The sequence below is a fragment of the Leuciscus leuciscus genome, assembly GCF_965113295.1.
Source record: "Leuciscus leuciscus genome assembly, chromosome: 6".
In the NCBI taxonomy this organism is placed as follows: domain Eukaryota; kingdom Metazoa; phylum Chordata; class Actinopteri; order Cypriniformes; family Leuciscidae; genus Leuciscus; species Leuciscus leuciscus.
The window spans coordinates 866,828-894,251 of NC_138730.1; the positions used below are offsets into that span (position 1 = coordinate 866,828).

The window sequence follows — 27,424 nt, forward strand, 5'->3', positions numbered from 1 at the left end:
TTTAACCATTAATCTTAAAGGAATTGGTATGGCTCTGATCAGTCTATTAAAAATATTAACGGTAGGCCTACACTGTAATTGTAATTTCTCACAAAACTCTCTATACAGTAACAACTCTCCATTATCATCCAAGAAATGGGCAATAGCCCAAATCCCTTTAGATTTCCATTCCTCAAGATATCCAGATTCTCTGCCAGACTTTATATATCTAGTGAGGCGTGAAGTCATGTTTGAACACTAGTTTCCAGTAGCACTTGCTGATGGAAGGCTGGAGGTTTAACTGGTAACAGGGTACACTCAAAGTCCCAACATAGCTAAACGTTTATTCCCCCAGTGAGTTAAAGACAGCATTGGGGACAGTAAACCAGAACGAGTGGCTATTTTCAATGAAGGATTTTAACCATTTCAATTTCAAAACACCATTTATAATGTCTAAATCGATCGCATTCACACCACCGTCTTCATGTTTTAATCAGGTCATCCTTTCTTATGTGCTGACATTTATTCCTCCAAATAAATTTAAGATTCACCTTATTTATTAATTCAATCATTCATGTCGATATGGGCAAGGAGAAAGCAGGATAGATGAGTCTGGACAAACTATACATTTTAGATAAAATAACCCTTCCAAAGAGTGTGAGATCCTGCAGACATCTGTTTATTATGGACTAACTGTTATGTTTAAAATTATGCTTATCTGTTATTTAAAGGTATAGCGGAGGATGTTTTACTTCCTGGTGGGTAACCTATACTATTGGTCCTCCTAATTGTCAATCATTCTGGTGAATCAATCAAACTTTTCAAAAAGTGGAGAGGGCGGGTCTTATCTAAAATTTGGAAAGATCCTCCGCTATACCTTTAACACATTCTTATTCTCCATAACATCTTCATCTTTAGAGATAATAATCCCCAGATATTTAACTTCCCTTTTAATGTGTATATTAGAAAATGACTGCAAAGGAAACTCATGCAGTGTTAAAATTACACATTTGTTTAGGGTTAGATGTGGCCCGAAGCTCTAGAAGACTGCTCAATAGAGCAGTGGTTCCCAAACTTTTTGAAAGCATGGCACCCCTTTGTAGTGTTTTTTTTTTCCACGGCACCCTAACCCAATTAAACTAAACGAACATATGTGCATACATATATACAATTATATCCAGATGAGCAAACAACCAATGAAGCATAAACAGCAGCATGAATTTATTATGAATACATTACAACAGACATAATATGAGGCGAAACAACCCCTTCAGATGAATCATCAGTCCATTAATAACTGGACACACGTCAACAGACTGATTTTAACCAATAAGGCTACTGTATTATTATAAATAATAATAAACAACTCCAAATATTTTTGCATATGTTGGTGTTTTGATATGATTTAAAAATATGCTGTAAACAGGGTTAGCCTATTATAGTTTTGCATTTTTTCATTAGTTTTAAATTTTATTTCGTTTTGACTTTTTGTTTTCAAATTCAGTTTAGTTTTAATTAGTTTTTAAAGTGGGTTTGCTAGTTTAGTTAATTTTTTTTTTTTTTGAAAATGCTTAGTTTTCGTTTAGTTTTTATTAGTTTTAGTGTTAGTTTTAGTCTTTTTTTGTGTAATTTGGGTTATTTGTCAGGGGCAAGATTCAAAAAGACATAATGATATAACATTATTTAATATTTGAATCACAGCTTATATAGTGTTTTGACATCGACAACCACAACCAAAAAGTGCATTTTTCCTCAAACTTGCGACTAGTTAACTTTCTAAAGAAGGCGCAATCGCTTCTCGGGTCGACAATAACACACTGACAAAATTATATTCAGAATTTAAAATATTTTTATACCACTTTTTAATGTGTGATTGTGTAAAGGTGTTCACGAGATTGAGAGACCAACCTTTCGCGAACTTGCTTTCAACGTCGAACGAACACTCGTTCTCATGGAGACGCGGTGTGCACGGAGGGGAGGAGCTGTCTGTGTGTGTGTGTGTGTGTGTGTGTGTGTGTGTGTGTGTGTGTGTGTGTGTGTGTGTGTGTGTGTGTGTGTGTGTGTGTGTGTGTGTGCGCGTGCGCATGTGAGAGACGCATGAGTGACAGAGAGAGCAGGGAAAGGAAATGCAGCTGAACGAATACGCACGCTGCGTGTTTTAAATAGCGTTTTTTCCCTCCTAGTTTTCGTTTTTTCGTTCGTTTTCGTTAACGATTATAACCTTGGCTGTAAAAGGTTATTATATGGTACGATAGTTATTTTAGGCTGTTTAAATTGGAAAATAAAGCTGAGATTCTGCGGCACCCCTAGCCAGTTGTCACGGCACCCACTTTGGGAACCACTGCAGTAGAGTGTAAAGCTAGTGGAAGTTGATGTTCAATGTTGTGTCGTCAGAAAACTGACTTATAAGTATTTGTCTATCCAACACTGTTAGGCCTCTGCAACCATTATAAATAATAATGGTGGGCTCCCACATCCCTGACGAATCTGGCTTTTAACTGGAAATTTTGAGCAGGAAATCCCTAGAGTTATTGATTACATTATATAACATTTCAATTAAGTTTATAAATCTCACTCCAAAACCAAAATGTTGCAAGGTTTTTCAAAATAAAAGGATGCTCAACAGCATCAAATGCTTTGTAAAAATTAAATAAAAATGAGAAACCCACTCTTGAACCACTTCACTATAATCGAGTAAATCTAAAACCAGTCTAATATTAGACCTTCCTCCCCCAAACCCTGATTGTGTCTCACTTATTATAGTAGAAATACCCTTTTTCAGCCTGGCAGCGATAGCCACAGAAATGTTTTTATAATCAATGTTCAGCAAAGTGATAGGCCTCAGACTGTCTAAGACTCTTTTATCTTTACCAGCTTTTGGATTCAATGTAATCAAACCTTGCTTCATACTTTCAATCAACTCTTTTTTTTTCAATACCTTCTTTTAGGGCAAAGAATAATATATTTCTCAAATCTCCCCCAAAAAATGATTTGTGAGCCCATCTGTCCCTGAGGATGTGTGTAAAGGCATCTTCTCAACAACTGAATCCAATTCTTCAATTTTAATATCCGAATCACATAACACTTTGAAAGAGTCCTCGACACGTGGAATATTGTTCTGGATTTGAGCAAAAAGAAGAAGAAGATCTGACTCATAAGAGGAGAAATCTGAGGAATATAGTTTAGAATAGAGCTGAAACACTTCTTCTTCAATTATTTTAGAATCTTTGCATTCCTCTCCTTGGATCATTAAACTACTGATAGAGTTCCTATAAGAGTTCTCTTCCCCTTCCTCAGTCCACTCGATCTTATATACGCACCCTGCACCCTCTCAAGATACAGATTATCTCATTTACTTTGAAGCTCCATCACCTTATCATTTTCATAATTATTTAAAACATGTTGTTACAACACTGACTTATTTCACAAATTAAATTCCTTTCATATTCTCTTTTTTTCTTTTATTAGTTTCTTAGAGAAACTAATGGAAATTTCCCAAATTCTTCATTTTGTAAGAGAAAGGCATTGAACTTCCAATAACCGTTGTTTCTGAATTGCTTAGTTGTGGGTCCTAAAACGAGATCTATGAAACAACGATCTGTTAACGGAGCTTTAGAAATTGTAGATTTTGAATCATATTTTAAAATTGTTGTCACTGACCGTCCAATAATCAGTTCTAGATTTGCTCTCCCCATTTGGTTTAAACCATGAAAAACATTCAACCTCTGGATTTAAATATCGCCAAACATCACTCACATTATTTTCTGTCATATAGAGTTCAACACTAACATTAAGCCGGCCCTTGTTAAGTCTGGGAGGCCATCCATCTTTCCACTGGTCAGGAACCATATTCCAGTCCCCTCCTACTAAAACATTATCAGGTGGACTCCTTCAGCAAGCTCTCCTTCACTGTATCTTCTGCAACATAGCGAACACATATGGCAAGCTGTTCAGTATTGCCGTCTCTGGCTTCATCTGCCATAACTGAAAACATCACTGCCTCTTTTAGCTCCCTGACAATATTAGCTGTAACCTCTTCAGCACAGCACTCGATTATCTCATTCTGAGATGCAGGTGATCATAGGTGCTGTGTGAAGGGGCTGAATCGGATTTCAAGAAAGGGTCAAACTGTTTTAGAAGATTCAGACACTGCAGAAAACTCCTCTCCCTCATCATGGCCACGGAAGGGCATATTTAGCTTGGCCAGGAACTGTGTCACTGCAACAATACGGGTAAGGTACTCCCGTCTGTCTTTTATTTCTGCCTCATTTGCTGAGAGCAATTGTTCAATTACACTGCCGTGAACAGCACTGGCTTTAAAGCTGTGCCAGGACAGCATGCCTGCTTTATGGGCAGGTGTTTTCTCGCGCTCTCTAAAGAGATCTAGACATTTTTTCCAGTTTCAAATTTTTACCAAACATCCTACAGGAAAAACAAAAAGCTGCATCTCTAGATATAGACGGTTTCAATGGCAACAACATAAACAAACGTTACTGCGCCTGTGCGCTTTTGTGGCCCAAACTTAACTTCCGGTAGAATCAATAACAACAGAGTTCATCTGTAGAAACAAGGAAATTACATTAGCAAGTATGTCTAGCCAGTTTTATTTGGGAATACCAATAGAAGAAAAGAGCTGTTACTTGGCCAAACTGTAAATGTGACAACGTTACACTACCAGACCCCTTCAACACAATTTTGAGGCAAACGTTTTTTTCTACAGACCTGTCTGATTTCCCGGAGGTCAGTCAGGTAAATATCTTTGAATACTTAGTCGAGGAGGAATGTGTGTACAACACAAAGGAGGCGTTCAAGGCATATCGCAGCTTGGATGCCTATAACTATTGTCATTCCGGAAAAGTTAAAAACATTCTAACACACACGGATGGAAATACCTGTGTCGTTTACGGGGAAATCGAGGCGGGTCAGACGCTCTCATAGAGCTACTCCGCCTGGATCATTGCGAAGAAGTCCGGCGAAGTCCAGAGTGGGCATTGCACCTGCATGGCAGGGTAAGTATGGCTGTCTAGCTAACGTTACATTTTACAATAGCATTTAGATACACTTTTTCAATACTTGCATTTATCCCGTTGATAACATGTCTATCTGGATCTATGCAGCAATGGAGAGGTGTGTAGCCATGTGGATTTTGGCTGCTGCGGAGCAGTGTGTTCAGGGTGGACTCCAGAGTGGCCCATCTGTCACTTCAAAACCAAGAGTTTGGTCACGGGTGACTAAAAAGGGGAGCATTTTAACAATTATTATATTCAATAATTTTATCCTAGTCTTTTCAAATATCAGTGTACAATGGGTGGTATTCTGTACAACACTACATGTGCCAATTTTCCTTAATAATTATTTTTATTATCATGTATATTCATGTATTATGTACATTTCAAATATCCTTCCAGGCGGATCCACAACCAGTAGCTCAGTGTGATTTCTTGAAACCTGGCAAGTGGTACATGCACTTTTACAAGTTGATTGTACTGAAGTGTGTGTTGGCAGTGCCTGTACACAACCATCATATAATGATAAAAATCCATCCAGTGTTTTTTTTTAAATCTCCTTATATGTTTCCCCCGTCTCAAATCAAGCCGTTCGACCGTGTGACGTCACAAGATCGGACGCCCCTCCCACAATTGTTGATTGACAGCAGCGTTTCAACACAGACCCACCCTTGCTCATGTCAATCATAGTCCGCACGGACCAGCGCGGTCATTGTTGATACGCTGGAGCGCTGTCTATGAGCAGAATGGCATCTAAGTCAAGTCAAGTCAAGTCAAGTTTATTTGTATAGCGCTTTTCACAATACAGATTGTATCAAAGCAGCTTCACAGTATTAAATTAAAATAATACAACAAAGTTTGTTTCAAGAGGAATTTATTGATTGATCAAATTAAATTAAATATCCCCAAAATATCCCCAACTGAGCAAGCCAAAGGCAACAGTGGCAAGGAACCGAAAAACTTCATCAAGTGACCTAATGGTGTCCTAAAACTCCATCAGGTGACCTAATGGAGAAAAAAAAAAACCTTGGGAGAACCCAGGCTCAGTCGGGGGCCAGTTCTCCTCTGGCATTTATGAGCTAGAGGCCGGATTGTAGTTTGAACTGTAGGATTATATGAATCTAAGCGAGTGTGGTGTTCTGTTCTTGGGTGTAATAAGGAACACAGCATCATGTTGATGTTCCTAAATCCGAACCGCTGAAGATGCAGTGGCTGAGTTTGTTTCCGAAGGGAATATTCCCCACGATCAACGTCAATGCTTTCATGTTTGCGCGAATCATTTCACACACCAGACTGCTTTACAAACGAGGGTCAGTATAAAGCTGGTTTTGCTAAGAAGCTGCTCCTGAAAAAAGGATCGGTACCAACTATTCGTGTTCCTGCTGCACCTCCAGAAGAAGAAGTGAGTGTTTTGTTTGTTTTGTTTTGTTTATTCGTTTATTTCAGGCAATGACACAGAAAAGTACAAGGTAACAAAATATAAAGTCATATAGTGCAACAACAGAATATACAGTATTTAAATATGACAATCGAATTCTGCCTGAAAGGGAGTGGGAAGAAGACAACTTATTTAATCCCACCCCCATTCCCCATTTAGTGATTAATACATTGAGTTTCATTATTACTTTGCTCACGGATTGTTTACAAATATTATATCATGGTGGCGTTACCACAAGTAACAAGTATTTATTTTAACAACAGTTTATACCAACAATGTAAGAAAAATAAACAATGCCAACAATGGTAATGGACAATATACCAACGATGGTAAGGAAACATTGAGCACATGTTAACACTGTAAGACAGAGTACAACAGCAATGTAAATTAAAGACCCTCATCTCTGTATTTTAACCAGACCCAATGTTTATATAACAATTTAAATTGATGAATAGTTTGGCATTGCTTTTGTTGCAAGTCCAGTTTGTTCCAGAGTTTCATTCCGCATACAGACACACAATAATGTTAACGAGTGGTTTGGGCTCTCGGTAATGAAAAATATCCAAAACCTCTCAAGTTATGAGCTCGCACTGGAGTTTTAAAAAAACGTTGTAAATTAGGCGGTAATAGTTTGTTAAATGCTTTATATAAAACTATTGATGTATTATATTTGACAAGATCCTCAAATTTCAGCAACTTTGACTGCATAAACAGATTATGAGTATGTTCTAGAAAACCAACCTTGTGAATGATCCTCACAGCTCTTTTCTGTAATATGATCAGAGGATTTATTGTGTTCTGGTAGTTATTTCCCCACACTTCAACACAAAACATAAGGTATGGTAGTACCAGGGTGCAGTATAAAGTACGGAGTGCATTTTCATCAAGGTATAGTTTTACTTTATTTATAATTGAGAGGCTTTTGGAGATTTTTGTTTTTATGTGTCTGACATGGGGTTTCCATGACAATTTGCTGTCAATTATTACTCCTAAAAATGTAATCTCACTCACAATTTCAATTTGGGCACCATCAATACTTATTCTCTGTTCAGACATTTTGTTGCGATTACCGAACATCATTATCTTAGTTTTATTTATATTCAAGGATAATTTATTTGTGTCCATCCACTTTTTTATTATATTTAGTTCCCTGTTTACCGTATTTACGAGCTCATTATAATCGTCACTACTGTAGAATATATTCGTGTCGTCTGCAAATAGTATGAGTTTCAGTACTTTGGATGTATTAAAAATATCATTTATATACACATTAAACAATTTTGGCCCCAATACTGACCCCTGGGGAACACCACAAACAATGCCAAGAGTATCTGATAAATACTGACCGATTTTTACAAACTGTAACCTCCCTGTTAAATAACTTTTTAACCAATCTCCAGCCAGCCCCCTAATTCCATATCTTTCCATCTTATTTAATAGGATTGAGTGATTAATAGTATCAAAGGCTTTTTTTAGATCAATAAAGATACCAACTGCATACTTTTTTTGCTCCAGTGCATTAGTAATTTCTTCAATGGTTTCAGTTATTGCCATTGAGGTAGTTCTTTTGGACCTAAAACCATACTGACCATCATTAATTACATGATGTTTCTCAAGAAACTTGAAGAGTTTCTCTAAAATTTTTGAGAACTGAGGCAAAAGAGAGATTGGTCTGTAATTAGTAAAAACGTGTTTGTCATCCTTTTTGAAGAGTGGAATTACTTTAGCGATTTTCATTTTACTTGGAAAGCAGCCAGTCTGGAATGACAAGTTACAAATATAAGTTAAGGGTTTTACAATATTCATTATAACTTTTTTAATCAATGTCATGCTGATATCATGACAGTCGGTGGAGGACTTACTTTTACATTTCCACACAATGTTTGTCACTTCCTGCTCATTTGTAGCTGAGAGGAAGAATGACAAAGAATTCCGTTCAATAGTTGATTTTGCAACTCCATTGTCTGAAATATCAGCGGACAACTTAGGGCCAACATTTACAAAAAAATTGTTGAACTTATTTACTACATTACTATTATAATCTTCACCATTTTCATCAATAAAGTGATCAGGATATGTCAACTTTGAGGATCCTTGTTTGATTAGGCTATTCAAAACATCCCAAGTTCCTTTTATATTGCTTTTTTGTTCATATAATTTTTTTTGATAATATAACCGTTTGCATGTTCTTATAATATCAGTTAATTTATTTTTGTACTTCTTATATCTTTGTTCCACTTCTTTTGTTTTTACTTTAATGAACAATTTATAGAGATTGTTTTTCTTTTTACAGGCATTAATTATTCCTTTCGTAATCCAGGGGCTTTTTTTATGTTTTTCCTTTATAAAATATTCTTTCACAGGGCAATGTTTATTATGCAGGGAAGTGAAGATATCTAAAAAATTACAATAAGCACTGTCCACATTTAGTTCACTGTAAACTGAAGTCCAATCCTGGAGCGCTAAACTATTGTTTAGGGCATGGATCATGTCCTCTGTAATTTTTCGTTTAGAGATTTTTGCCATAGTGTCTTTCGTTTTCTTAAGATTACAATCATACAAAGTAAAAACAGGTAAGTGGTCAGTGATATCACATATAAATAGGCCACTGATGATTTGATTTCCCATAATGTTAGTAAAAATGTTGTCAATGATTGTGGCACTATGTGACGTTATTCTGCTCGGTTTCGTTATAGTTGGGTACAGAGACAAGCTATACATTGTGTCAGTGAAGTCATCAACGTTTTTTAGTTTGGTTGGATTTAACAAATCAATGTTAAAATCACCACAAATAAATATGTTTTTTTGGTTCACAGTAGAAAACAGTTTACCCATCCACTCATTGAAAGTTTCTATGCTTGAACCAGGTGCCCGGTATACACAACTCATGAAGATATTTTTCTTTTTATCATTATGAATTTCCACTGTTATGCATTCAAATAAGCCATCCACAGCTATGGTCATATCAGTTGAAACATTCAATTTAACAGATTTATGAAGGTACAAAGCAACCCCACCTCCTATTTTGTTTATTCTGTTTGTATATCTTAATTCATAGCCATCAAGACAAAAATCAATACCTTTATCATCGTTAAACCAGGTTTCAGTAATTGCAATGATGCTAAATGGATGAGCGAAGTGTTCCAAATAATCTTTGATAGCCTCAAAGTTAGTGTACATGCTTCGACTATTAAAATGTATTATTGACAGGTTACCTTCTGATTTTACACTATTTTCATATTGTTCTTGGGTAAAATAATTGCAGTTTTTTGCAATTGCAATCGAAGAGAGAAAATTATTGTCAGAGTCTATCTCAGTATCAGTCTCTGTTGTGGTGTGCTCTTGATACTCACACGTTTCCAGTTCCATTTGTTGATGTTGTAGAATGTTCTGTAACATGTCCATATCAATACTTGGTGTAGTCTGTGTTCTTGGTATGTTTAGCATTTGATGATGTAAAGAGTCACAAGCTACTTTGATACCAGGTGCTGCATCAATGTCAATACTTATCAAGATCTTCTATCCTCTTCACCACCAAGACTTTTGCTTCCTCCGGAGTCCCATTTAGTTTGATGAAGATCTTACAGTTAGTTACCCAGGTTTGTTGAATCTTGCCTTGTTTTCTAAGTTGTCGTGCAATCCTTGCGATTTTTATCAGCATTTTTCTTTGTCAAGTGTTCATTTATGAAAACATTTGTGCCTTTCAGTTTGCGTCCTTGCTTCAGAAGTGCTATTTTCTTTTTCCGATTGGTAAACCTCATAATGACCGCTGGTGGTCTCTCGTTCTTCGTGGGCAGTGGGTGACACGCCTCGATGTGCTCCAGGTCCACCTCTATCCCCCTGCTCTGGAGGTAGGAAGCAACCTGTTGTTCCACCGACTGTGTCTCCTGGTCGCTGAGCTCCCTGCTGTCCGCGGCCACCGCACGCGCGTAGGAGCGCAGCCTGATCTTAATGCCGGTGATGACCACATCATTCATGCGGGAGTATTGCTCCAGCTCGTCCACTCGCCGCTCGAGATCCACAATGCGCTGGTCTTTTTCCGCGTTCTGGAGGCGTAGTTGTTTCACCTCCTCCAGTAGCCCCAGGAGCTGCTCCTGCTGCGCTCTAACCGCAGTCACATCGCCGCACAGGGAGTGGAGAGAGAGCTTTATCTCCTCGAACTCCTCCAGTGTTGGGCCTTTCCTCGATGGGGGCATTCTGGTGATTTATACGCCAAAGCATCCAGTATCCAGAGGTAATACACACTCCGTGTCTCAACTCTAGTTGCACGTGGCCGCCATCTTGATTGCCACCTGTCTCCGCTGTAACGTTTTATTAATCTTTATATTCATATTTATATTAATCTTTGCAAATCACGATGAATGCGGCTATGGTTTACACTCAGGGTACATTACAGCATGTTTTCTATGTATGACGTTCTCAATATAATTCATAATCCCACGTTTATAATGAACAACGCGTTATGGTTATTGTGTTATGGTTATAATCATAGACAGTATATAAACTGGACACAGCGACCCCATTGGATTCAACAGAGAAAAGTGAAGTCAATTAGAAGCTCTTCTTCCTGATGGCTGAGCGAGAGCTGAGCGACTGCGCAGACTCACACTGAGCTTGACGACGTAGATGTGACGTGAGAAACCCGTCTGTCTTCTAGTAGCTGTGCCGAGAGAAATCTGAATCATTCCCTTCCGAATCTTGCAGAGACGGAGAGTGTGAGTAGGAGGTGTCCATGAGCTGGAGCAGGAGAAACTTTTGCTATGTATTCTGATTAATCATTTTGTATTTATGTGTGTGTGTGTGTGTGTGTGCGTGTCTGTGTAAAATCAGCTAAAAAACGAATTTTGTACATTTCTGACCCAGTGGGGACCTTCATGTGTGTGTGTGTGTGAGTCCATACTCAGCATCGCTCCTGTAGGCTGGAGCAAGAACTGCAGTGGCCCATTAATATGGAGGACCAAACCTGCAGAAATTAAAAATTAATAGATAAATAAATGTGATAAATAGATAAATACATGTGATAATAGGAAAAGAAAGAAAGAAATAAACGACTTGATAAAATAAATATGATTCATTTTTAATCAAATTCATTTTTGTATTATTTTTCCCCTTAATGTATTATTTTCTGCTTTTATACATTTTTTAAAAATCGTTTTAACTTTTATTTATTCGTTAATTATTTATTTATTTATTTTTATATTTTTATATTTATTCTTACATTTATTGTTTCGATTTATTTATTTATGCATTCATTTATTTATAGATTTATTTATTTCCACATGTATTTATTTTTAGATTTATTTATTTATTGATTCATTTATTTTTACATTTCTTTGTGTAACATGGAAATGAGGAAGGCGGTCCTTGTGTAGCTTCAGTGCATCATTGGTTGAGAGCGGTTGAGAGCTCACGAATAGAAACGTCAGGCTTAGCTAATAGAGAGGAGATAAAAAAAAAATAAAAAAAATTGCAAATTATTCGTTGTCCAGTTTGCTACGGGATGTGGCAGATTAGCTGGAGAATTGTAAGTAATTTTCACCTAATCGCATTATGCCGAAATATTTTGTAGCGTCAACTATTTTTCCAGAAATAATAACACGAAGCTGAAACTACTTATGTGATCCCTCTCAGTATCGTCGTCGTCATCGAGTGTGGAACCGTCGACGTCAGACGCTGGGTTTATGACACCCAGACACCCAGTGGTCAGTGGATGGTTGGTTTTCAATTACCTGTATGTAAGCAGCACACAGTGCAGTGTTGATGTTAAAACTGTGTTGTTACAATGTTTAAAGTGGCTGACAACAATAAATATTCTTATTATAAATAAAACTGCCTGGTTTTTTGAGCTGTGTATAACTGTAGCTGAATAGTTAGGCCTACTACGCTACTGTATTTTAATATTGGTCATTATGGTGGTACTTGGAGAGCCAAATATTTTCTGAGGTGGTACTTGGTGTAAAAAGTTTGAGAACCACTGCTCTAGCTATTTGTAAAACGTCCGCCATAGTACACACCTGTCACTACAAAGCCAGAGTAATCGAGCAAGCGCCTCAATCAACGATGAACCAATGGTAAGCAAGACCAACCCACCTAATTATCATACAAGACAAATAAATGTAAAAATAAATGAATAAATAAATAAATAAATCTATAAATAAATGAATGCATAAATACATAAATCTAAACAATAAATGTAAGAATAAATATAAAAATAAATAAATAAATAATAATAAATAACGAATAAATAAAAGTTAAAACGATTTTTAAAAAATGTATAAAAGCAGAAAATAATACATTAAGGGGAAAAAATAATACAAAAATGAATTTGATTAAAAATGAATCATATTTATTTTATCAAGTCGTTTCTTTCTTTCTTTATTTTCCTATTATCACATTTATTTATCTATTTATCACATTTATTTATCTATTTATCTATTTATTTATTTATCTATTAATTTTTTATTTCTGCAGGTTTGGTCCTCCATACATTAACACACATCGCTCACACTTCTCTATAGACCATTTACGCAAAAAACGGAAATACATCAACGAAGCGTAAACCCAGTTCCGGTATGAGTTTTTTTAGCGGAGAAATGGCAGCTAGAGTGTTTTCGACGAGCCTGAGTTGTCTTCCGAAGTTCACCAGCGCTGATGTGGTGAAGAGTGTGGAGATGCATTCGTCCACTAAAGGGAACAAACTGGACAAGGGATATAAATTCTTCCACAAAGAGTTTATCCACAATTACCAAGGTAAGCTTTAGCTAGCTTTAGCCAAAGCCGTATCACCGGTTATAACTCTGTTTACGCTAACTGTAAATCTTAGGTGTTGTGAATTTGTAATATAAGGTATAACACATCGCAGTGAATATGTCGTGTGTATGTTTAAGTGAGATGGCATGAGATTAAAAACATAACAACCAGTAATTTGGTGAAGCTGTAGTAGGTAAATGTGAAATGTTACTGGCAATGTTTTGTAAAGTTGTGCATTTCTATGTGAGATAACATGTAATATTTTCTTGTTGCACGTGGTTATAGTATCAAATATACTCCAGGGACAGGTAGTAGTGAGAGGTAGATGCTTCAGGTCAATGAGAAAGAGCGAGGAGCCTCACAAACTGGAGGTTTGACTATAGACAGAATGCCGGGTTTCCCGGACATGTCCTCTTTTTCGATACCTATATAATAAAATAACATTGAACATACATGAAATGTAATCATATTTGCATTATGTACGCAGCTCTGCACACCCATTACTCTCGATGAAATATCTCACAAACTCACTTCATTCCTCTTTTTTACCAACTCAAATCTGGTCACCATACTGAAAGTTATAGTTTCATGTTATTATGAACATTGATGTAGCAACATAAGAATGACTTCAGTGTAACCTATTTAATTTATTGTGTCTAGATATCACTGGAGGCAGAAAGTGCCAACCTGAAGGCTTTCTGCTGCAGTTGTGCGGCTGGTAAAGGATTCTGCAATCACATAGTTGCCATCCTGTACCAGACCGCACATTATTCACAGTTGGGTCTGCAGGCTGTTCCACCCCCCCTGGCCTGCACAAGTGGCTTACAAAGATGGCACAGACCAAGAACACAGGTGGGTTTGTGATAAACATGTCATTATGATTTAAGAACCGATGTATCTATAACAACTGTAAATTATTATAAAAACACCCCCAGTAGTGACTACAGACTGTCATTGGTTTTTGTCTTTTACTTTTAAGGGAATCCATCCTGAACCGGTTAGTGAGCTGGTGGTGCAAAAGCCCAAAACAGTGGGCAAGGACGGTCTGAGGTCCACACTGTACAAGGCATATACAGGTGATTCATTTGTTAACTGTTTTGTTGCTTTGTGAGAGTAAGTTACGTTATTTTTTTATGTTATGACTAACCAAATTATGGTTACCGCAGATAAAATGAATAACATTTAAATGTAGTTAAGCACTCATGTCTAACTTTTCTTTTGTGTGACCAATAATCTTGTGTTTCTCTTTGCTCTCTTGTCTAGGACCACTGCCAGATCCATATATGATGGCATCTGGAAGCAAACTAAGCCAGGTGCAGCCCAAACCTCTCATGGCTGTTGTATTGGATGGGGTTTCTGAGATGGAGCTGACGCCATCTAAATTTGGGTCTGTCCCTCGTGGATCCCCCATGTCCTATCACTGTCCACCCAAGAAGTCCAGTGACCTCCTCCTACACCACATGGCTCCAGAATTTCCATCCCTTCCTGTGATGCAGCACACTTTTCCCAGGTTGCATTTCGTCCCGACCTTGCATCAGTTAATCCATCTCCAATCTCTTGAAGTGTCACCGCAGCTGTCCAGCGAGATAGCAAAAGAAACTCAGCAGCAGTCCAAATGTCCTGCGTGGACACAGCTACGGCGACCAAGGCTGACTGCTAGTCGTAGTAGGGCGTGTCGTGCAGAGCTAGAGTCTGCAGCTATTCAGATGATCAGAGGCTCCACAAAGCAAACAGCTGCAATGAAGCGTGGTCTACTAGTGGAGCCTGAAGTGCTGGCAAACTATGCTGAACTGTTGCGAGTTAATGTGTTACCAGCAGGATTCATCATTCACCCTGACGCACCACATCTCGGGGCCAGTCCAGACGGATGACCCTTCAGAGTCGCCTCCTTTTGGCCTGGTTGAGGTGAAGAGCAGCACAAAAACTGAACCATCTCAGGTTGCTCACCTCAAGGTGCAGGAAGGCCACACCAGTCTGAGGCGTTCACATAAGTACTACTGGCAGGTTCAGGGCCAACTGGCAATCACAGGACTGACATGGTGTGACTTTGTTACCGATACCCAATCAACTGTAACTGTGGAAAGAATTTGGCGCGATGACTCATTGATATCGGAAATGAAAGAGAAATTAGATGTATATTATTATGGCACATACATGAATGCATACCTTGAATTACACTAATCTTGTCTTTACCAGTTATCAGTTTAGCCTTCTGTCTTACTGTTGATGATCTGTAATGTTATTTTTTATTGTAAATGTTTGATGTTATTTGAGTTGTTATTAATCAGTTGATGTTACACATACCAAAAAATTAAATGATGCACAATTTTGACCAAAATAGTTTTATTTGTTCATATAATGTTTTAGTGAAATCAAAGAAACGTATTTGGTGGTCCGACGAACAGTGTCGGCTGAAGAGAGTAGGGGGTGGTAGACCAGTGTTTTAGAGAGTAGGGGGTAGACCAGTGTTTTAGAGAGTAGGGGGTGGTAGACCAGTGTTTTAGAGAGTAGGGGGTGGTAGACCAGTGTTTTAGAGAGTAGGGGGTGGTAGACCGTTTTAGAGAGTAGGGGGTGGTAGACCAGTGTTTTAGAGAGTAGGGGGTGGTAGACCAGTGTTTTAGAGAGTAGGGGGTGGTAGACCAGTGTTTTAGAGAGTAGGGGGTGGTAGACCAGTGTTTTAGAGAGTAGGGGGTAGACCAGTGTTTTAGAGAGTAGGGGGTGGTAGACCAGTGTTTTAGAGAGTAGGGGGTGGTAGACCAGTGTTTTAGAGAGTAGGGGGTGGTAGACCAGTGTTTTGCAACTTGGCTTCTAAGTCATGGATATAATCCAAAGCCTCATCCAGAGCACCTGTAAAGATAAAGAAATTAAAACCCAGTCTTAACATATTTATGCTACCTTTCAACACAACACAGTAATCATGTTTAAAAAAGTATTTAATTAAAAATTACATTTCATTTATTTTTGTTAAGGAAAATACAAATGACAATACTCAAAAGTAATTAAATACATGTAATTAAAATAGGGGAGAGCGGGGCACAACCTAACACAGGGCCAGTTGTAACACACTTGTTTTAAATACTTCCGCACATGCTAATGATGAAACTTAGTGTATTTACTAGCTGCCACATCAATAAATTGTTTCATTATTTAAAAAAAAAAAAAGACATTATTTTATATGAACACTTAATAATTGTATTTTATTGAGAAAATATTTTAAGATTTATTTTTTTATTTTTTTTTTATAGATCAGATTACATTTATAAACTGTTATATGGTCGTGTTATAAAATTAATTTGGGGAAAAATAAATACTCTGAACCCAAAGTTGTAAGACTGAAAATACTGGTTGAGGCCTGATTTATGGGACAAAAGGGCCCTGCTGGCTGATTAACATTTGACCTCCCCCAATACAGCCTTTCTTCCTCTCAGAAACTAAGAACCCACACAAGAGCATGGTTTAATGCTAATGTTTATCATTGACTGTTATGCTTTTGGTGTCATTTGAAATGTCTCAAAGTGAGTGGTACAGATATCTCATATCCAGATAGATAAAAAAAAGGAAATAAGGTTTATAGAAGTTCATAGGAAACTGGTTTAGAGATAATGCCAGATAAGGCAACCCCCCTTCTGTGGGATAGAAGCCATTTGAGGGTGGTCTCACCCCATCCCCCTTCTCACCTGGTCAGAGGATAAAGGAAGGTGTTCTGGCTCTCTCTGTCTCTTCTTCTTGGCTGGACGTGGAATTGGATAGGTGGTCTCTCTCTCTCTCTCTCTCTCTCTCTCTCTCTCTCTCTCTCTCTTTCCCTTTCTCTCTCTCTATCTCAGGTAGGCTACAAGCTGGGTAAGATTCTTTGGTGTAACCAATGTATAACCATGTTCTAGATATTTGAATTGATTGTGGAATTGATCTCTGATATCTGAAATATTAAATTGCTACAATGTGATTATTCCAACTGGGTTTGACATTGTTTATTTAATGGTTAAAAGGAATAGTCAAACATTCGCTCACTTTTAGTGAGGCACAGAGATTATTAAAACCTTTCATTTATGGAGTCAGATGAATTAACGAGTGAGTACATGATTAATGTATTGCAAATTTAACCAACAAATACTTTGCATGAGTGAGGACAGAACACGTGACAACCTTCCCCGTGTATTGGCGGCCAGATTGGGCCAATATAGCGGGCCTTACAAAATGGTGACCTCGGACGTGATCTCAAAACAGATCAAAACAGTTTCACGAGAAATGTCCTTTTCAGCAAGTATTTGGGATTTTAAAATCAACAAGAGGTTTGAACATCTTCTCTTTCTTCCGCCGCGATGGTAAGTAAACTTTTTCTGCCCTTTATAGAAGTGTTGAAGAAATGTTTGCATTGTTTACGGGTCGGAATTAAAGCCCTTTGTTTAGAACGTGATGCGGTAGCCAGATGAAGAATGAAAACCCTTGTGCATTAGATTTTAAAGATCTCCTTATTTTGCCTAAGCAACAGGAAACGAAACAAGTGAGAATAACATCTTCCAAATAATTAATAACTCGATGAAGAGCTGAAAAAGTAAAGACTAAAAGTTTTAAAATCAGGCGCATGTTTTCCGGCCATTGAAACCAGCAACACGTGAAAAGAATGAGCAAACTAACAGAAAACAGAGAAAGAAAAATCTAAGTTTGTAAACGATCGGAAAACACGTGATCTTATAAATAAAAAGGCAGATCGATGCATTGTTTATGAAAAGAACATTTTGGGAAAACAGGATGATATTATGTACAGGCTAAGACTCCAATATTAAGGCTATTGCTAAATGCTATTGGCATGCTGTTTTCAATCAAAACGCTCAAGGCTATGCTAAATGCTAAAGCCATGCTGCGTCCAAGACTAATGCTAAATGCTGGCTTACTGGTAGGCCCAAAAGCCACATTGAAAACATTAATATCCAATACTAAACCTAAACTAATCTTGACGGACTCTATTTTAAACAAAAAGACAAGTCGATGCATTTGTTTAAAAGCAAGTTTGAGAAAAACAGGATGATGTGATACATATTCATGTTTGCAATGATTCTGTTTGGATTTTCAAATTTGAAGTTGCGCTTAACACATTTTGCACATAGAACACAATTTGGTTGTTTGTGCTACAACATGCACATAGGCTAATTTAAAGTTTATTCTTTAAACACAGGATTACTTTACTGTAAGTGTAGTTGAAACACTTAGGCAAAGGTGATATAGATGTTGTATTCTATTGTTTTGCTGTGGGTGTATTTGGAACACTTAGGTAAAAGGGTTGTAGATGTTGTATTCTAGGCCATGTGTCCTGTGTAAACTGAAGTAAACGCGTGTGTCTGTGCTGAATTTGATGGCTATAATGTGATTCACAATGAATTTGAAAATCAGAAACAGCGAACGCATCTCATTAATCCTGAAACAAAAACCTTTTCATATTTAAGGCTTCAGAGAACTAAATATTGTTATGTTTGAATGTATTCTGAATTACTCTGAGATTAGTTTTTTCCAAAATAGATTAACGGATTCGTATATTGCCATAAGGCTGCGTCAGAGATTAGCGACGGCTAAAAACTGATATCAGGGAGTGTGCGGGCGACTTGGATGAGAGGATGTGTTTGTCCGACTAGGATCAGCACGACGCTGTTTGGTTAACCTAGCTTGGACGCTTCCGACGACTTCTGTTCTAATTTAATGTTACTTTAGGTAAATGTTCGGGCTTGGCTAATCCAAGGCTATTAAAGAGCCAAAACTAACTAAAGTAAAAACGATTGAATTAAGTTCCTGAAGGGCATCCGAGGGGGCTATTGAATATATCTTTGATTGATGCGCGGGTACGGCATAATCCTAGATATTTAGCCAACTGCCTCAGCTTCTGATCTTCGGGGCTGACCACTTGTGTCGTGCATCCTTGGGAAGGACTGCAAAGCGATATAGTTTTCCTTATCTATAAACGGAAAAATATAAAGTAAGAGTAAATAGAAGAATCAAACGTTATAATGGCCATTTAAAAAGACTAAATGAGAAGAAAAGGTATTTGAAACCTAGCAAAGGAAAAAAGAAAAACAGCGAATACATCTTATCAGCCCTGAGCCAAAAGGCCTTTTAATATTCAAATGTATTGACATGAGAACAAGTAGAGATTTGACCATCCGTTAAGTTGTTCCAGAGACCGAAAACAATATAATTTGACTTGTATTGTTAAAGAATATAATTATATTAAAACTTGAATTATAATAAACATTATATTACACTCGCCGAGCAGGACAATTATTGGAGAAGTGTGACTTTCGTCATTAAAATTGAATTTCTGAAACAGAATTTCATTTGTGTGCTACCCAGTGCCAAAAAGGGGCGGAGTATGCCTTTATTTTTCACCGTTAGAAAACACGGCTAGGAGTGTGGCACAGGTAATAGCACGCTAAATAATCCTTGACTGGGGTGCACCAACTGAATTGAATCTGATAAGATAAGTAAATTTACGAGGAGGGTGTGAAATGCTAAACAGCAGACAGAAGTACCACAGTTTTTTTGCAGGTCAAAAAATATCTGCACAAATTAAAATGTGTGAATGCATTGCACATGCAGCAGACTGAAGGCTGAACTGAAAAAGCAGCTTCAGGTGTCACAACACACTGAGACAACAGCAACAATTCAGACGTGGTCAATGAAACTCGGTTTCATGTGACATCTGGAATTAAAATTGCTAACAAGTAAAAGAATTCTACACGTCTGAATTTAATGCTTTTGAAATATTGGAATTATCTGTGGTTCGCTCTCCTCTGTTTTCTGTCTCAGGCTTAGGCTACTTCTGCAGAATGGTGGAGCCCACCTGGAGCAAATCCAGGACAGCGGAATTATTCGAACATAACCTGAGACTCGGGAGATGGGTGAAAAGACATTATAAAAGGCCTTTTCACACGTCACACTATCACATTACTGCATAAATATGGCCTCCCAGTTTAGAACTGGATCGAAATTTGCAACACAATTGTTATAGATTAGATTCCACCCATCTCCTAGACATGAACACTGAACACACCCCTCCATCACTATACCCTCACAGCAACATCACCTGGGGTAGATAGAGTCTATCCAGGCTGAACACTGCACATCAGACGAAGATGTGTCATCTTCACACTAACAGATCCAGATAGCTTCACACACACAGGGTGGAGCTGATCTCATGATCATGGTCTAACAGAGACACAGAGAATAGCATACGCTATTCACAACAAACTGCTAACTAATGTAACACACATGAACAACTGAATGGCTACAGTCACAAATCAAGACAAATTCTAAGGCAGACCTGCCATTAAATTTCAAACTCTATGATTGTTGGTGGGAGTTGGAAGATCAGAGGGCCCCTGATTTCTCAACTTACCACTAATAACAGAAACATAATTAAAATGGATAAATCTGAAGTGAGACCAATTCAATCAAGTACAAAAATTTACAATTCAACTCTGTCATCGACTGTGACGTAGCCAGATCAATACACACACTCTGAAACACACTCTCAAACACACTCTCTCACAGACACACACACACACACACACACACACACACACACACACACACACACACACACACACACACACACACACACACACACACACACACACACACACACACACACACACACACACACAAAAACACTCTCACAGACAAAAACACACTCTGACATTCTAAAAAATTCTCACACAAACACACAAAACCATTGATTGGTTTACACTGACCTCTTGATGCATTTCTGAAACCTATTTTGATTTCTGCATTTTTTCCTTTGAGTAATTCAGAAAAACATTTCTGAAACTTATTTTGATTTTAATTTCTGAAACTTATTTTGATTTCCTTTGAGTAATTCAGAAAAACATTTCTGAAACTTATCTGCATATTTGTATATTGTCCATTTTACTTGCAACAATGTATTTGGACATCAATTCAATTGAATCTCTATGTTTGGTTACACCAAAATAGCACTGGTTGTTTTGTTGGAATGCCATTTATTTAAATGTTTCTAGAAACAGGGTAAGAGCTTGTAAGATCTTCCTTTGTCCTTCCTTGACCCTCTATAGGAGTACTATTGACGTGGTAATTTAAAATCAGGTAATTAATGAGACCAAACGTACCACTCACAATTGCTGACATGAACATGGTATTTTACATTGAACATGACATGATTTTTCCTTATTGCATTATGCGTTCCTATGCATTTCCTTACGACTGTAAGTTCATATGTGCTCAATCGTGAAGCGGACATTGAAGATGCTTTTCAGGTGTCGCACACAAAGCCGTGTGGAACCAAGGAGAAACCCTTCATCCACTGAGGTCTGCCCAGACAACCGTACCGCTGGAGGTGACAGGGTTGGTCAAGAAGGGTCAGATCATCATCGTGGAGAAGGTGCCAGGGAAGCGGAAGTTTCTCCATGAAGGAATGACACGTCAACTGAACAAGTCACAAAAGGTCCAGATTGACTCTATGAACTTTACTCACGTCACAGGATTACAGGAAGAGAACCTGAACGCATTCATCCCCCTGCTGGACTCAAGCTATACACCTGGTGGGAACAGGTGTTCTGCAGGTGAACACCGCCCACTGAGCTTCTACAGATGCCAACATTGCAAAGACAACTTTTGTGCTACATCTTCAAGGATTATAACAAACGTCTTACTGTGACCCCGTAAGTGTTCATCGGAATGTGACCCACGGGATCAAGGAGGGAAACTGTAAGACTGAAAATACTGGTTGAGGCCTGATTTATGGGACAAAAGGGCCCTGCTGGCTAATTAACATTTGACCTCCCCCAATAGGCCTTTTTCACGGAAGTTAGAACGCACATCCGGTTCAGCGTTTGTTGTGTAAAGCGACTTCCGGTCGAAACAACAATGGCTGAAGCAACATCGAGGTGTCACTGTAGCATCCCTCATTGCACAAATAATAAGCAGTGACAACCATATTTGAGTTAATGCTTTTCCAAGCAATGACTGTCTGACAAAGAAGTGGATGCATGCTATTTGACACGTAGAAGTCCCGACGTTTAAGATCCCTATAAGTGTCACATTTGTTTGTAGCCGACGCTAATTACACTGCCGCTACTGGCAGTACACATTTTTTTTAATATAATATACTATAAGATTTATTTTTTGTTAATAGGCTATCTTCATTACCTAGAGATATAATTAAATTAATATTTACTAATTAATAAGTATTAAACAAGTTAAATTAAACAAGTAGCCTAGTCAAAACACATCTAACAGAACAATGTTTATTTTTTACATTGTGTTCTTATTTTTTATTAACGAAATGTCAATTTTCGTCTTTATAAGAGACGACACAAAAATCTTCAAGATAGCCTATACAGCCTACAATCTTCAAATGTATAACGGATTGTCACCTTATAAACAATCCTTTGGAATTGTGGTGGAATAAGCAATGCTATATTGAAATACTTTATTTTATTAGTTCATTAACTATGCCAACTCAACTAATGTATGTAAAGAGCTGGATACTAATTACTAATTAATGTCAACTATTAAATGTAGGCTACTGATAAGAGTTGCCATAGACTAAAGATTTTTTCTAGACTAGTAGTCATTCATTTAAGCAATTACTAATCGCACATTTATATTCAATCCTTGGTATAGCCTATAGCCTATATATTCCGCGCTCAAGCGCATACATAAAACTTGCCGCAAAGCACCGGCAAAAGTAGGCTAATGAAAATAAATTTGTCTGAAAAAATAACAAAGCATTTAAATTGTTTATTAATAAACGAGTGTTTTCTAAATCAGTGTCGACTGCAAACATCTCCATACATCTCCGCTGTAAAGTAGATGCACCTTTCATCGGACAGGATTACATCATCAGATAGGCTAGTACCGTACGTATTGGCTTTCCATTGGATTTTTTTCGTTGGTGAACATTTCAAGCTTTATAGATATATTTCTCATGTCTGTGAGGCTAGTGATACGCTGTTTTTTCAGTTCATTTTTGAGATACGCTCCAATTCACAGAGATCATGAAAGCGCGTCCTGTTTCTTTTATTTTACAAATGCACAACGTTTTCTTGTTGTTGTGAGTTTACACAAATAAAAGTAGTTGCGACTGATGTATTATTATTTTCTGTATGACCAGAAATGATGGAGTATTTTAAGTTGTTTCCACTGTTGATAGGAAAATGCGAGTGATGGCACCGGCGCGTCCATGTCATGCAGTGCGCGCTCCACACTCCGCACAAACACCTGGATATGTGCTTAATAATAGCGAACATTTATAGGTTAACGTTAGGACGAGCGGCCATGCCAGACGATAAGTCCTCTTCGTGTCTAACAAATTAAATCATACATTTTCTACGGCGAGTAAGCGCTGTGCCAGTGGGCGGCTGAAACACAACACTAGAGAAAGCTGGTGTTTTTCTTTAAATAAATTCGTTTAGGCTTTAAAATAAATATTGTTTGTGGGCTAATTAATGCCACAATTATTTGTTTATTTTATAGGCTACTTATTTATTTTCATTTTTTGTTTTGCATTGAATACCATTTAAAGGATTTGTTGTGCACTGCAATTCCATCCTCCCATAAAGCCACGTTAAGATTTTTCTTTATAATAAAGGGTTTCTATGGGAGGAAAACGCTTAACGTGTGCGTTGCGTTCATATTCTGGACTCATCTGCTTTTCTGTTGGATATGGTTTAGTAATAAGGTGTGTACAGAATTTGATCTTTTATCATGTCCATTGGGGGCTGCTATATCAGCTTTTTGAACGTAGATGGATGATAGACATGAAAGGCTTAGGCTATATCAATTTTATGTGGATAAAGGCATATTTTGTAGGCTACATAAAATTGATATAGCCTATCAATAGCGGAAATAATATGTGGCAGCAATGTGGCACCGTAGCCTACTCTGACGACACCCAAGACGACAAAATAGTTAGTGAGGTAACAGCGCTGGAGCAGATCATGACTATATGCAGTCTCCTCTTCCAGGTATGTTTATGCATTTCTGAAAACAAATTACGAAGCTACTTTCCCGTCATATTTTATTAAATCTATTATTGAAGCCTTTACATTTATGTCCTATCACTTTCAAGTCATAATATCTTTTTAGTTAATGTTGACACAAATTAAATTAGGCTACTGTTCAAGGAAGATATCACCATACTTTATTTCTCCAAATAAGCTGCCACAACTGCAGTAATAAAATTAAGTTAAACAAAGTCTTAAAATTATCTAAAATGACTATTACAATAACGATCTGTTTTGTTTTGAGTGCGGAGAAGCTCGACAAGTCAAAAAACATCCGCTGATGTAATTGCCGGTAGATTCTTCAGGGAAGTTGTGTGAAGAGTAACGTTAGCGCGTCTGACTCTTTTTCACCGGAAGTCGCTTTACACAACAAACGCTGAACCGGATGTGCGTTCTAACTTACGTGAAAAAGGCCTATACAGCCTTTCTTCCTCTCAGAAACTAAGAACCCACACAAGAGCATGGTTTAATGCTAATGTTTATCATTGACTGTTATGCTTTTGGTGTCATTTGAAATGTCTCAAAGTGAGTGGTACAGATATCTCATATCCAGATAGATAAAATAAAAGGAAATAAGGTTTATAGAAGTTCATAGGAAACTGGTTTAGAGATAATGCCAGATAAGGCAACCCCCCTTCTGTGGGATAGAAGCCATTTGAGGGTGGTCTCACCCCATCCCCCTTCTCACCTGGTCAGAGGATAAAGGAAGGTGTTCTGGCTCTCTCTGTCTCTTCTTCTTGGCTGGACGTGGAATTGGATAGGTGGTTTCTCTCTCTCTCTCTCTCTCTCTCTCTCTCTCTCTCTCTCTTTCCCTTTCTCTCTCTCTATCTCAGGTACAAGCTGGGTAAGATTCTTTGGTGTAACCAATGTATAACCATGTTCTAGATATTTGAATTGATTGTGGAATTGATCTCTGATATCTGAAATATTAAATTGCTACAATGTGATTATTCCAACTGGGTTTGACATTGTTTATTTAATGGTTAAAAGGAATAGTCAAACATTCGCTCACTTTTAGTGAGGCACAGATATTATTAAAACCTTTCATTTATGGAGTCAGATGAATTAATGAGTGAGTACATGATTAATGTATTGCAAATTTAACCAACAAATACTTTGCATGAGTGAGGACAGAACACGTGACAACCTTCCCCGTGTATTGGCGAACCGGCAGATTGGGCCAATATAGCGGGCCTTACAGTAGGTTTAGTCAAAAAGCGTTAGGTTGTGCCCTACTGCCCATCTCTGGCCCCTTACAGCGAGACAGCATGAGACTATGTTACAGAGTTACAGATGTAGGCTAACGTTAGTTGAATTTCGTGAACAGCTTATATTATAAACATTAATTTGTTCAGGTAGAAATATTTATCCAATAACGGTACACATAGTTGACTAGCGTTAACTAAACACATTATGAACAATCTTACCTGCAGGTGTGTGTGTCACGTAGTCGTGATCCATCCTTACTGCTTTAGCCACCATGTCGCTATCTTCACAGCGTAGCGGTATAGACTGGCGTTTGAAGGTTCTGTCATATACTGACTCCCTTCTCAAAGGAGCTGTAAAGTTGTTCCAAGGGAATAGGCTCGGGACAACACCACTCTTCGGGCGTAGCCTATATTTTTTTCCTACTATGGAAGTCAATGGGACCCAAAAACTGTCTGGTTACTGACATTCTTCTAAATATCTTCCTTTGTGTTCAGCAGAAGAAAGAAATTCACACAGGTTTGAAACAACATGAGGGTGAGTATATGATGACAGAATTTTCATTTTAAAAGTGAACTATTCCTTTAATTCATTTATAAAGCATTAATATACATCAAACAGGATTTAGAGATATATGTGGTATAATATCCCGCTCCAGTGCAGTAGGTGTCGGTGTGCAACTGTTCAGCTGTTCCAAACCCTCCTGTAAAACACACGAAGAAGAGGAAAACGAAAGTAACAGCATCTGGAACTCGTTTATAACCGTTGCGTCGCACAGAACAGGCCCTGAGAGAGGCGGACGACACTTCCCACGCAGAACATGTGATTTATTACAACAAACTTGACGGAAAATGTGCGCATCTGCACGCAAACTGTGAGCCATGTGTACGAGCGTTCTGGAGATGGAGCAGTTTGGCGAACCGATGGTGAGCTGGAGTTAAATGTCGTTTTGGTCGCTTTTAGACGGAGCATTTTAAGAAAATGATACATATACAGAGAGATAATACAACTATAATTTCTCTCACCAAGCCTTTCACATGAAGCAAACATCCATCCAGTCCTACATGTCCGCGTCAGCGAGCGCACTGGGCCGTTTAGTGGAACTGACGCATTAGCCTATATCTAACGGCAGATGAAGGAGAACAGTACATCTTCATTATGAGTCATAATCATAAATACAGTGCATGTTAACAATAACAGTTTAAATAAATAAAAGAATGATTTAAAATATGTTTTACTTCTGATATAAATGTGTTTAATCCACAATCCATCGAGACCAGCAAGAGATTCTGAGAACGACGCGCGCGGACTGACAACAAGCGTTACTGAGTTTAAAATACTTATACATTCTCTTCTTAGTGGACAAGACTGCAAGTAAGTTTAACACATTCTCCATTACAGTCATTTGTAATTATTAGGAACTTCATATTGTATATTAAGCGAGATTTAAATGTGAAGTTACAGAAGGCTGTTCTTCTGCTACTCCGAACAGACGAAGAATCTGCCAGAAATTACAATCTTTTGAAGTTAAAACATGAAGGTTTATTGAGAAAGGTTTATTTAAAACAAATAAGTTTTTCCAAGTTTTCTCCCATTTCCTCTTCAGTTTTAGGCTGTTGTTTTTGTGATGTGAAATCGAAAGTATTTTTGAAGCAGACATTTACAGTAGACATGCAGAGATGAAGCCTGACGTCAATGAACAACAATCTGCTGTTATTAAACTGAATATTTCACTTCATAGCGATTATGATTACTAGTTATACAGTATGTCTATTATAATTCTGCTTACTTTTACTCAATCAGTTATTTTAGGATCATTTAAAAGTAATGAAATCAATCATCATTGTGAACTTGAAGTAATGATTAAATGACAAACGATTCAACAATTAATAAAGATTGGGTAAATATGATTGTAAAATGATAAACTGTAATAGAGAATATAACAAATCAGGTTCAGTTTTCCCACTCAGTGTTAAACACAATTTCTGTTCCCCAATGAATTAATATTTAGTCAG

The 27,424-nt window shown here is 37.7% G+C and overlaps 2 protein-coding genes and 1 long non-coding RNA gene across 4 annotated transcripts in view; 2 read left to right on the forward strand and 1 right to left on the reverse strand.

Annotated features, from left to right (window-relative positions):
• Positions 1-10,841: 10,841 nt before the first annotated feature.
• Positions 10,842-26,517, reverse strand: LOC309502066. The gene is made up of 3 exons (XR_014207116.1): positions 26,435-26,517; positions 11,043-11,160; positions 10,842-11,008 (listed from the first exon to the last, which is right to left on the reverse strand). It is a non-coding gene; the product is annotated as an uncharacterized lncRNA (long non-coding RNA).
• Positions 13,017-15,710, forward strand: LOC309500474 (uncharacterized protein; the record flags this gene model as incomplete). The annotated part of the gene is made up of 5 exons (XM_082172086.1): positions 13,017-13,173; positions 13,459-13,544; positions 13,834-14,025; positions 14,153-14,249; positions 14,437-15,710. 5 exons carry the CDS (start codon positions 13,017-13,019, stop codon positions 15,042-15,044), a joined length of 1,140 nt encoding a protein of 379 aa, XP_082028212.1. The 3' UTR covers positions 15,045-15,710.
• LOC309501911 (NACHT, LRR and PYD domains-containing protein 12-like) overlaps positions 26,121-27,424 on the forward strand; it is a 175,077-nt gene continuing 173,773 nt past the window's right edge. For both annotated transcript variants that reach the window (XM_082174171.1, XM_082174172.1), the window contains exon 1: positions 26,121-26,335. The gene's annotated coding sequence lies outside the window, so the exon portion shown is untranslated. The remainder of the gene's footprint in view (positions 26,336-27,424) is intronic.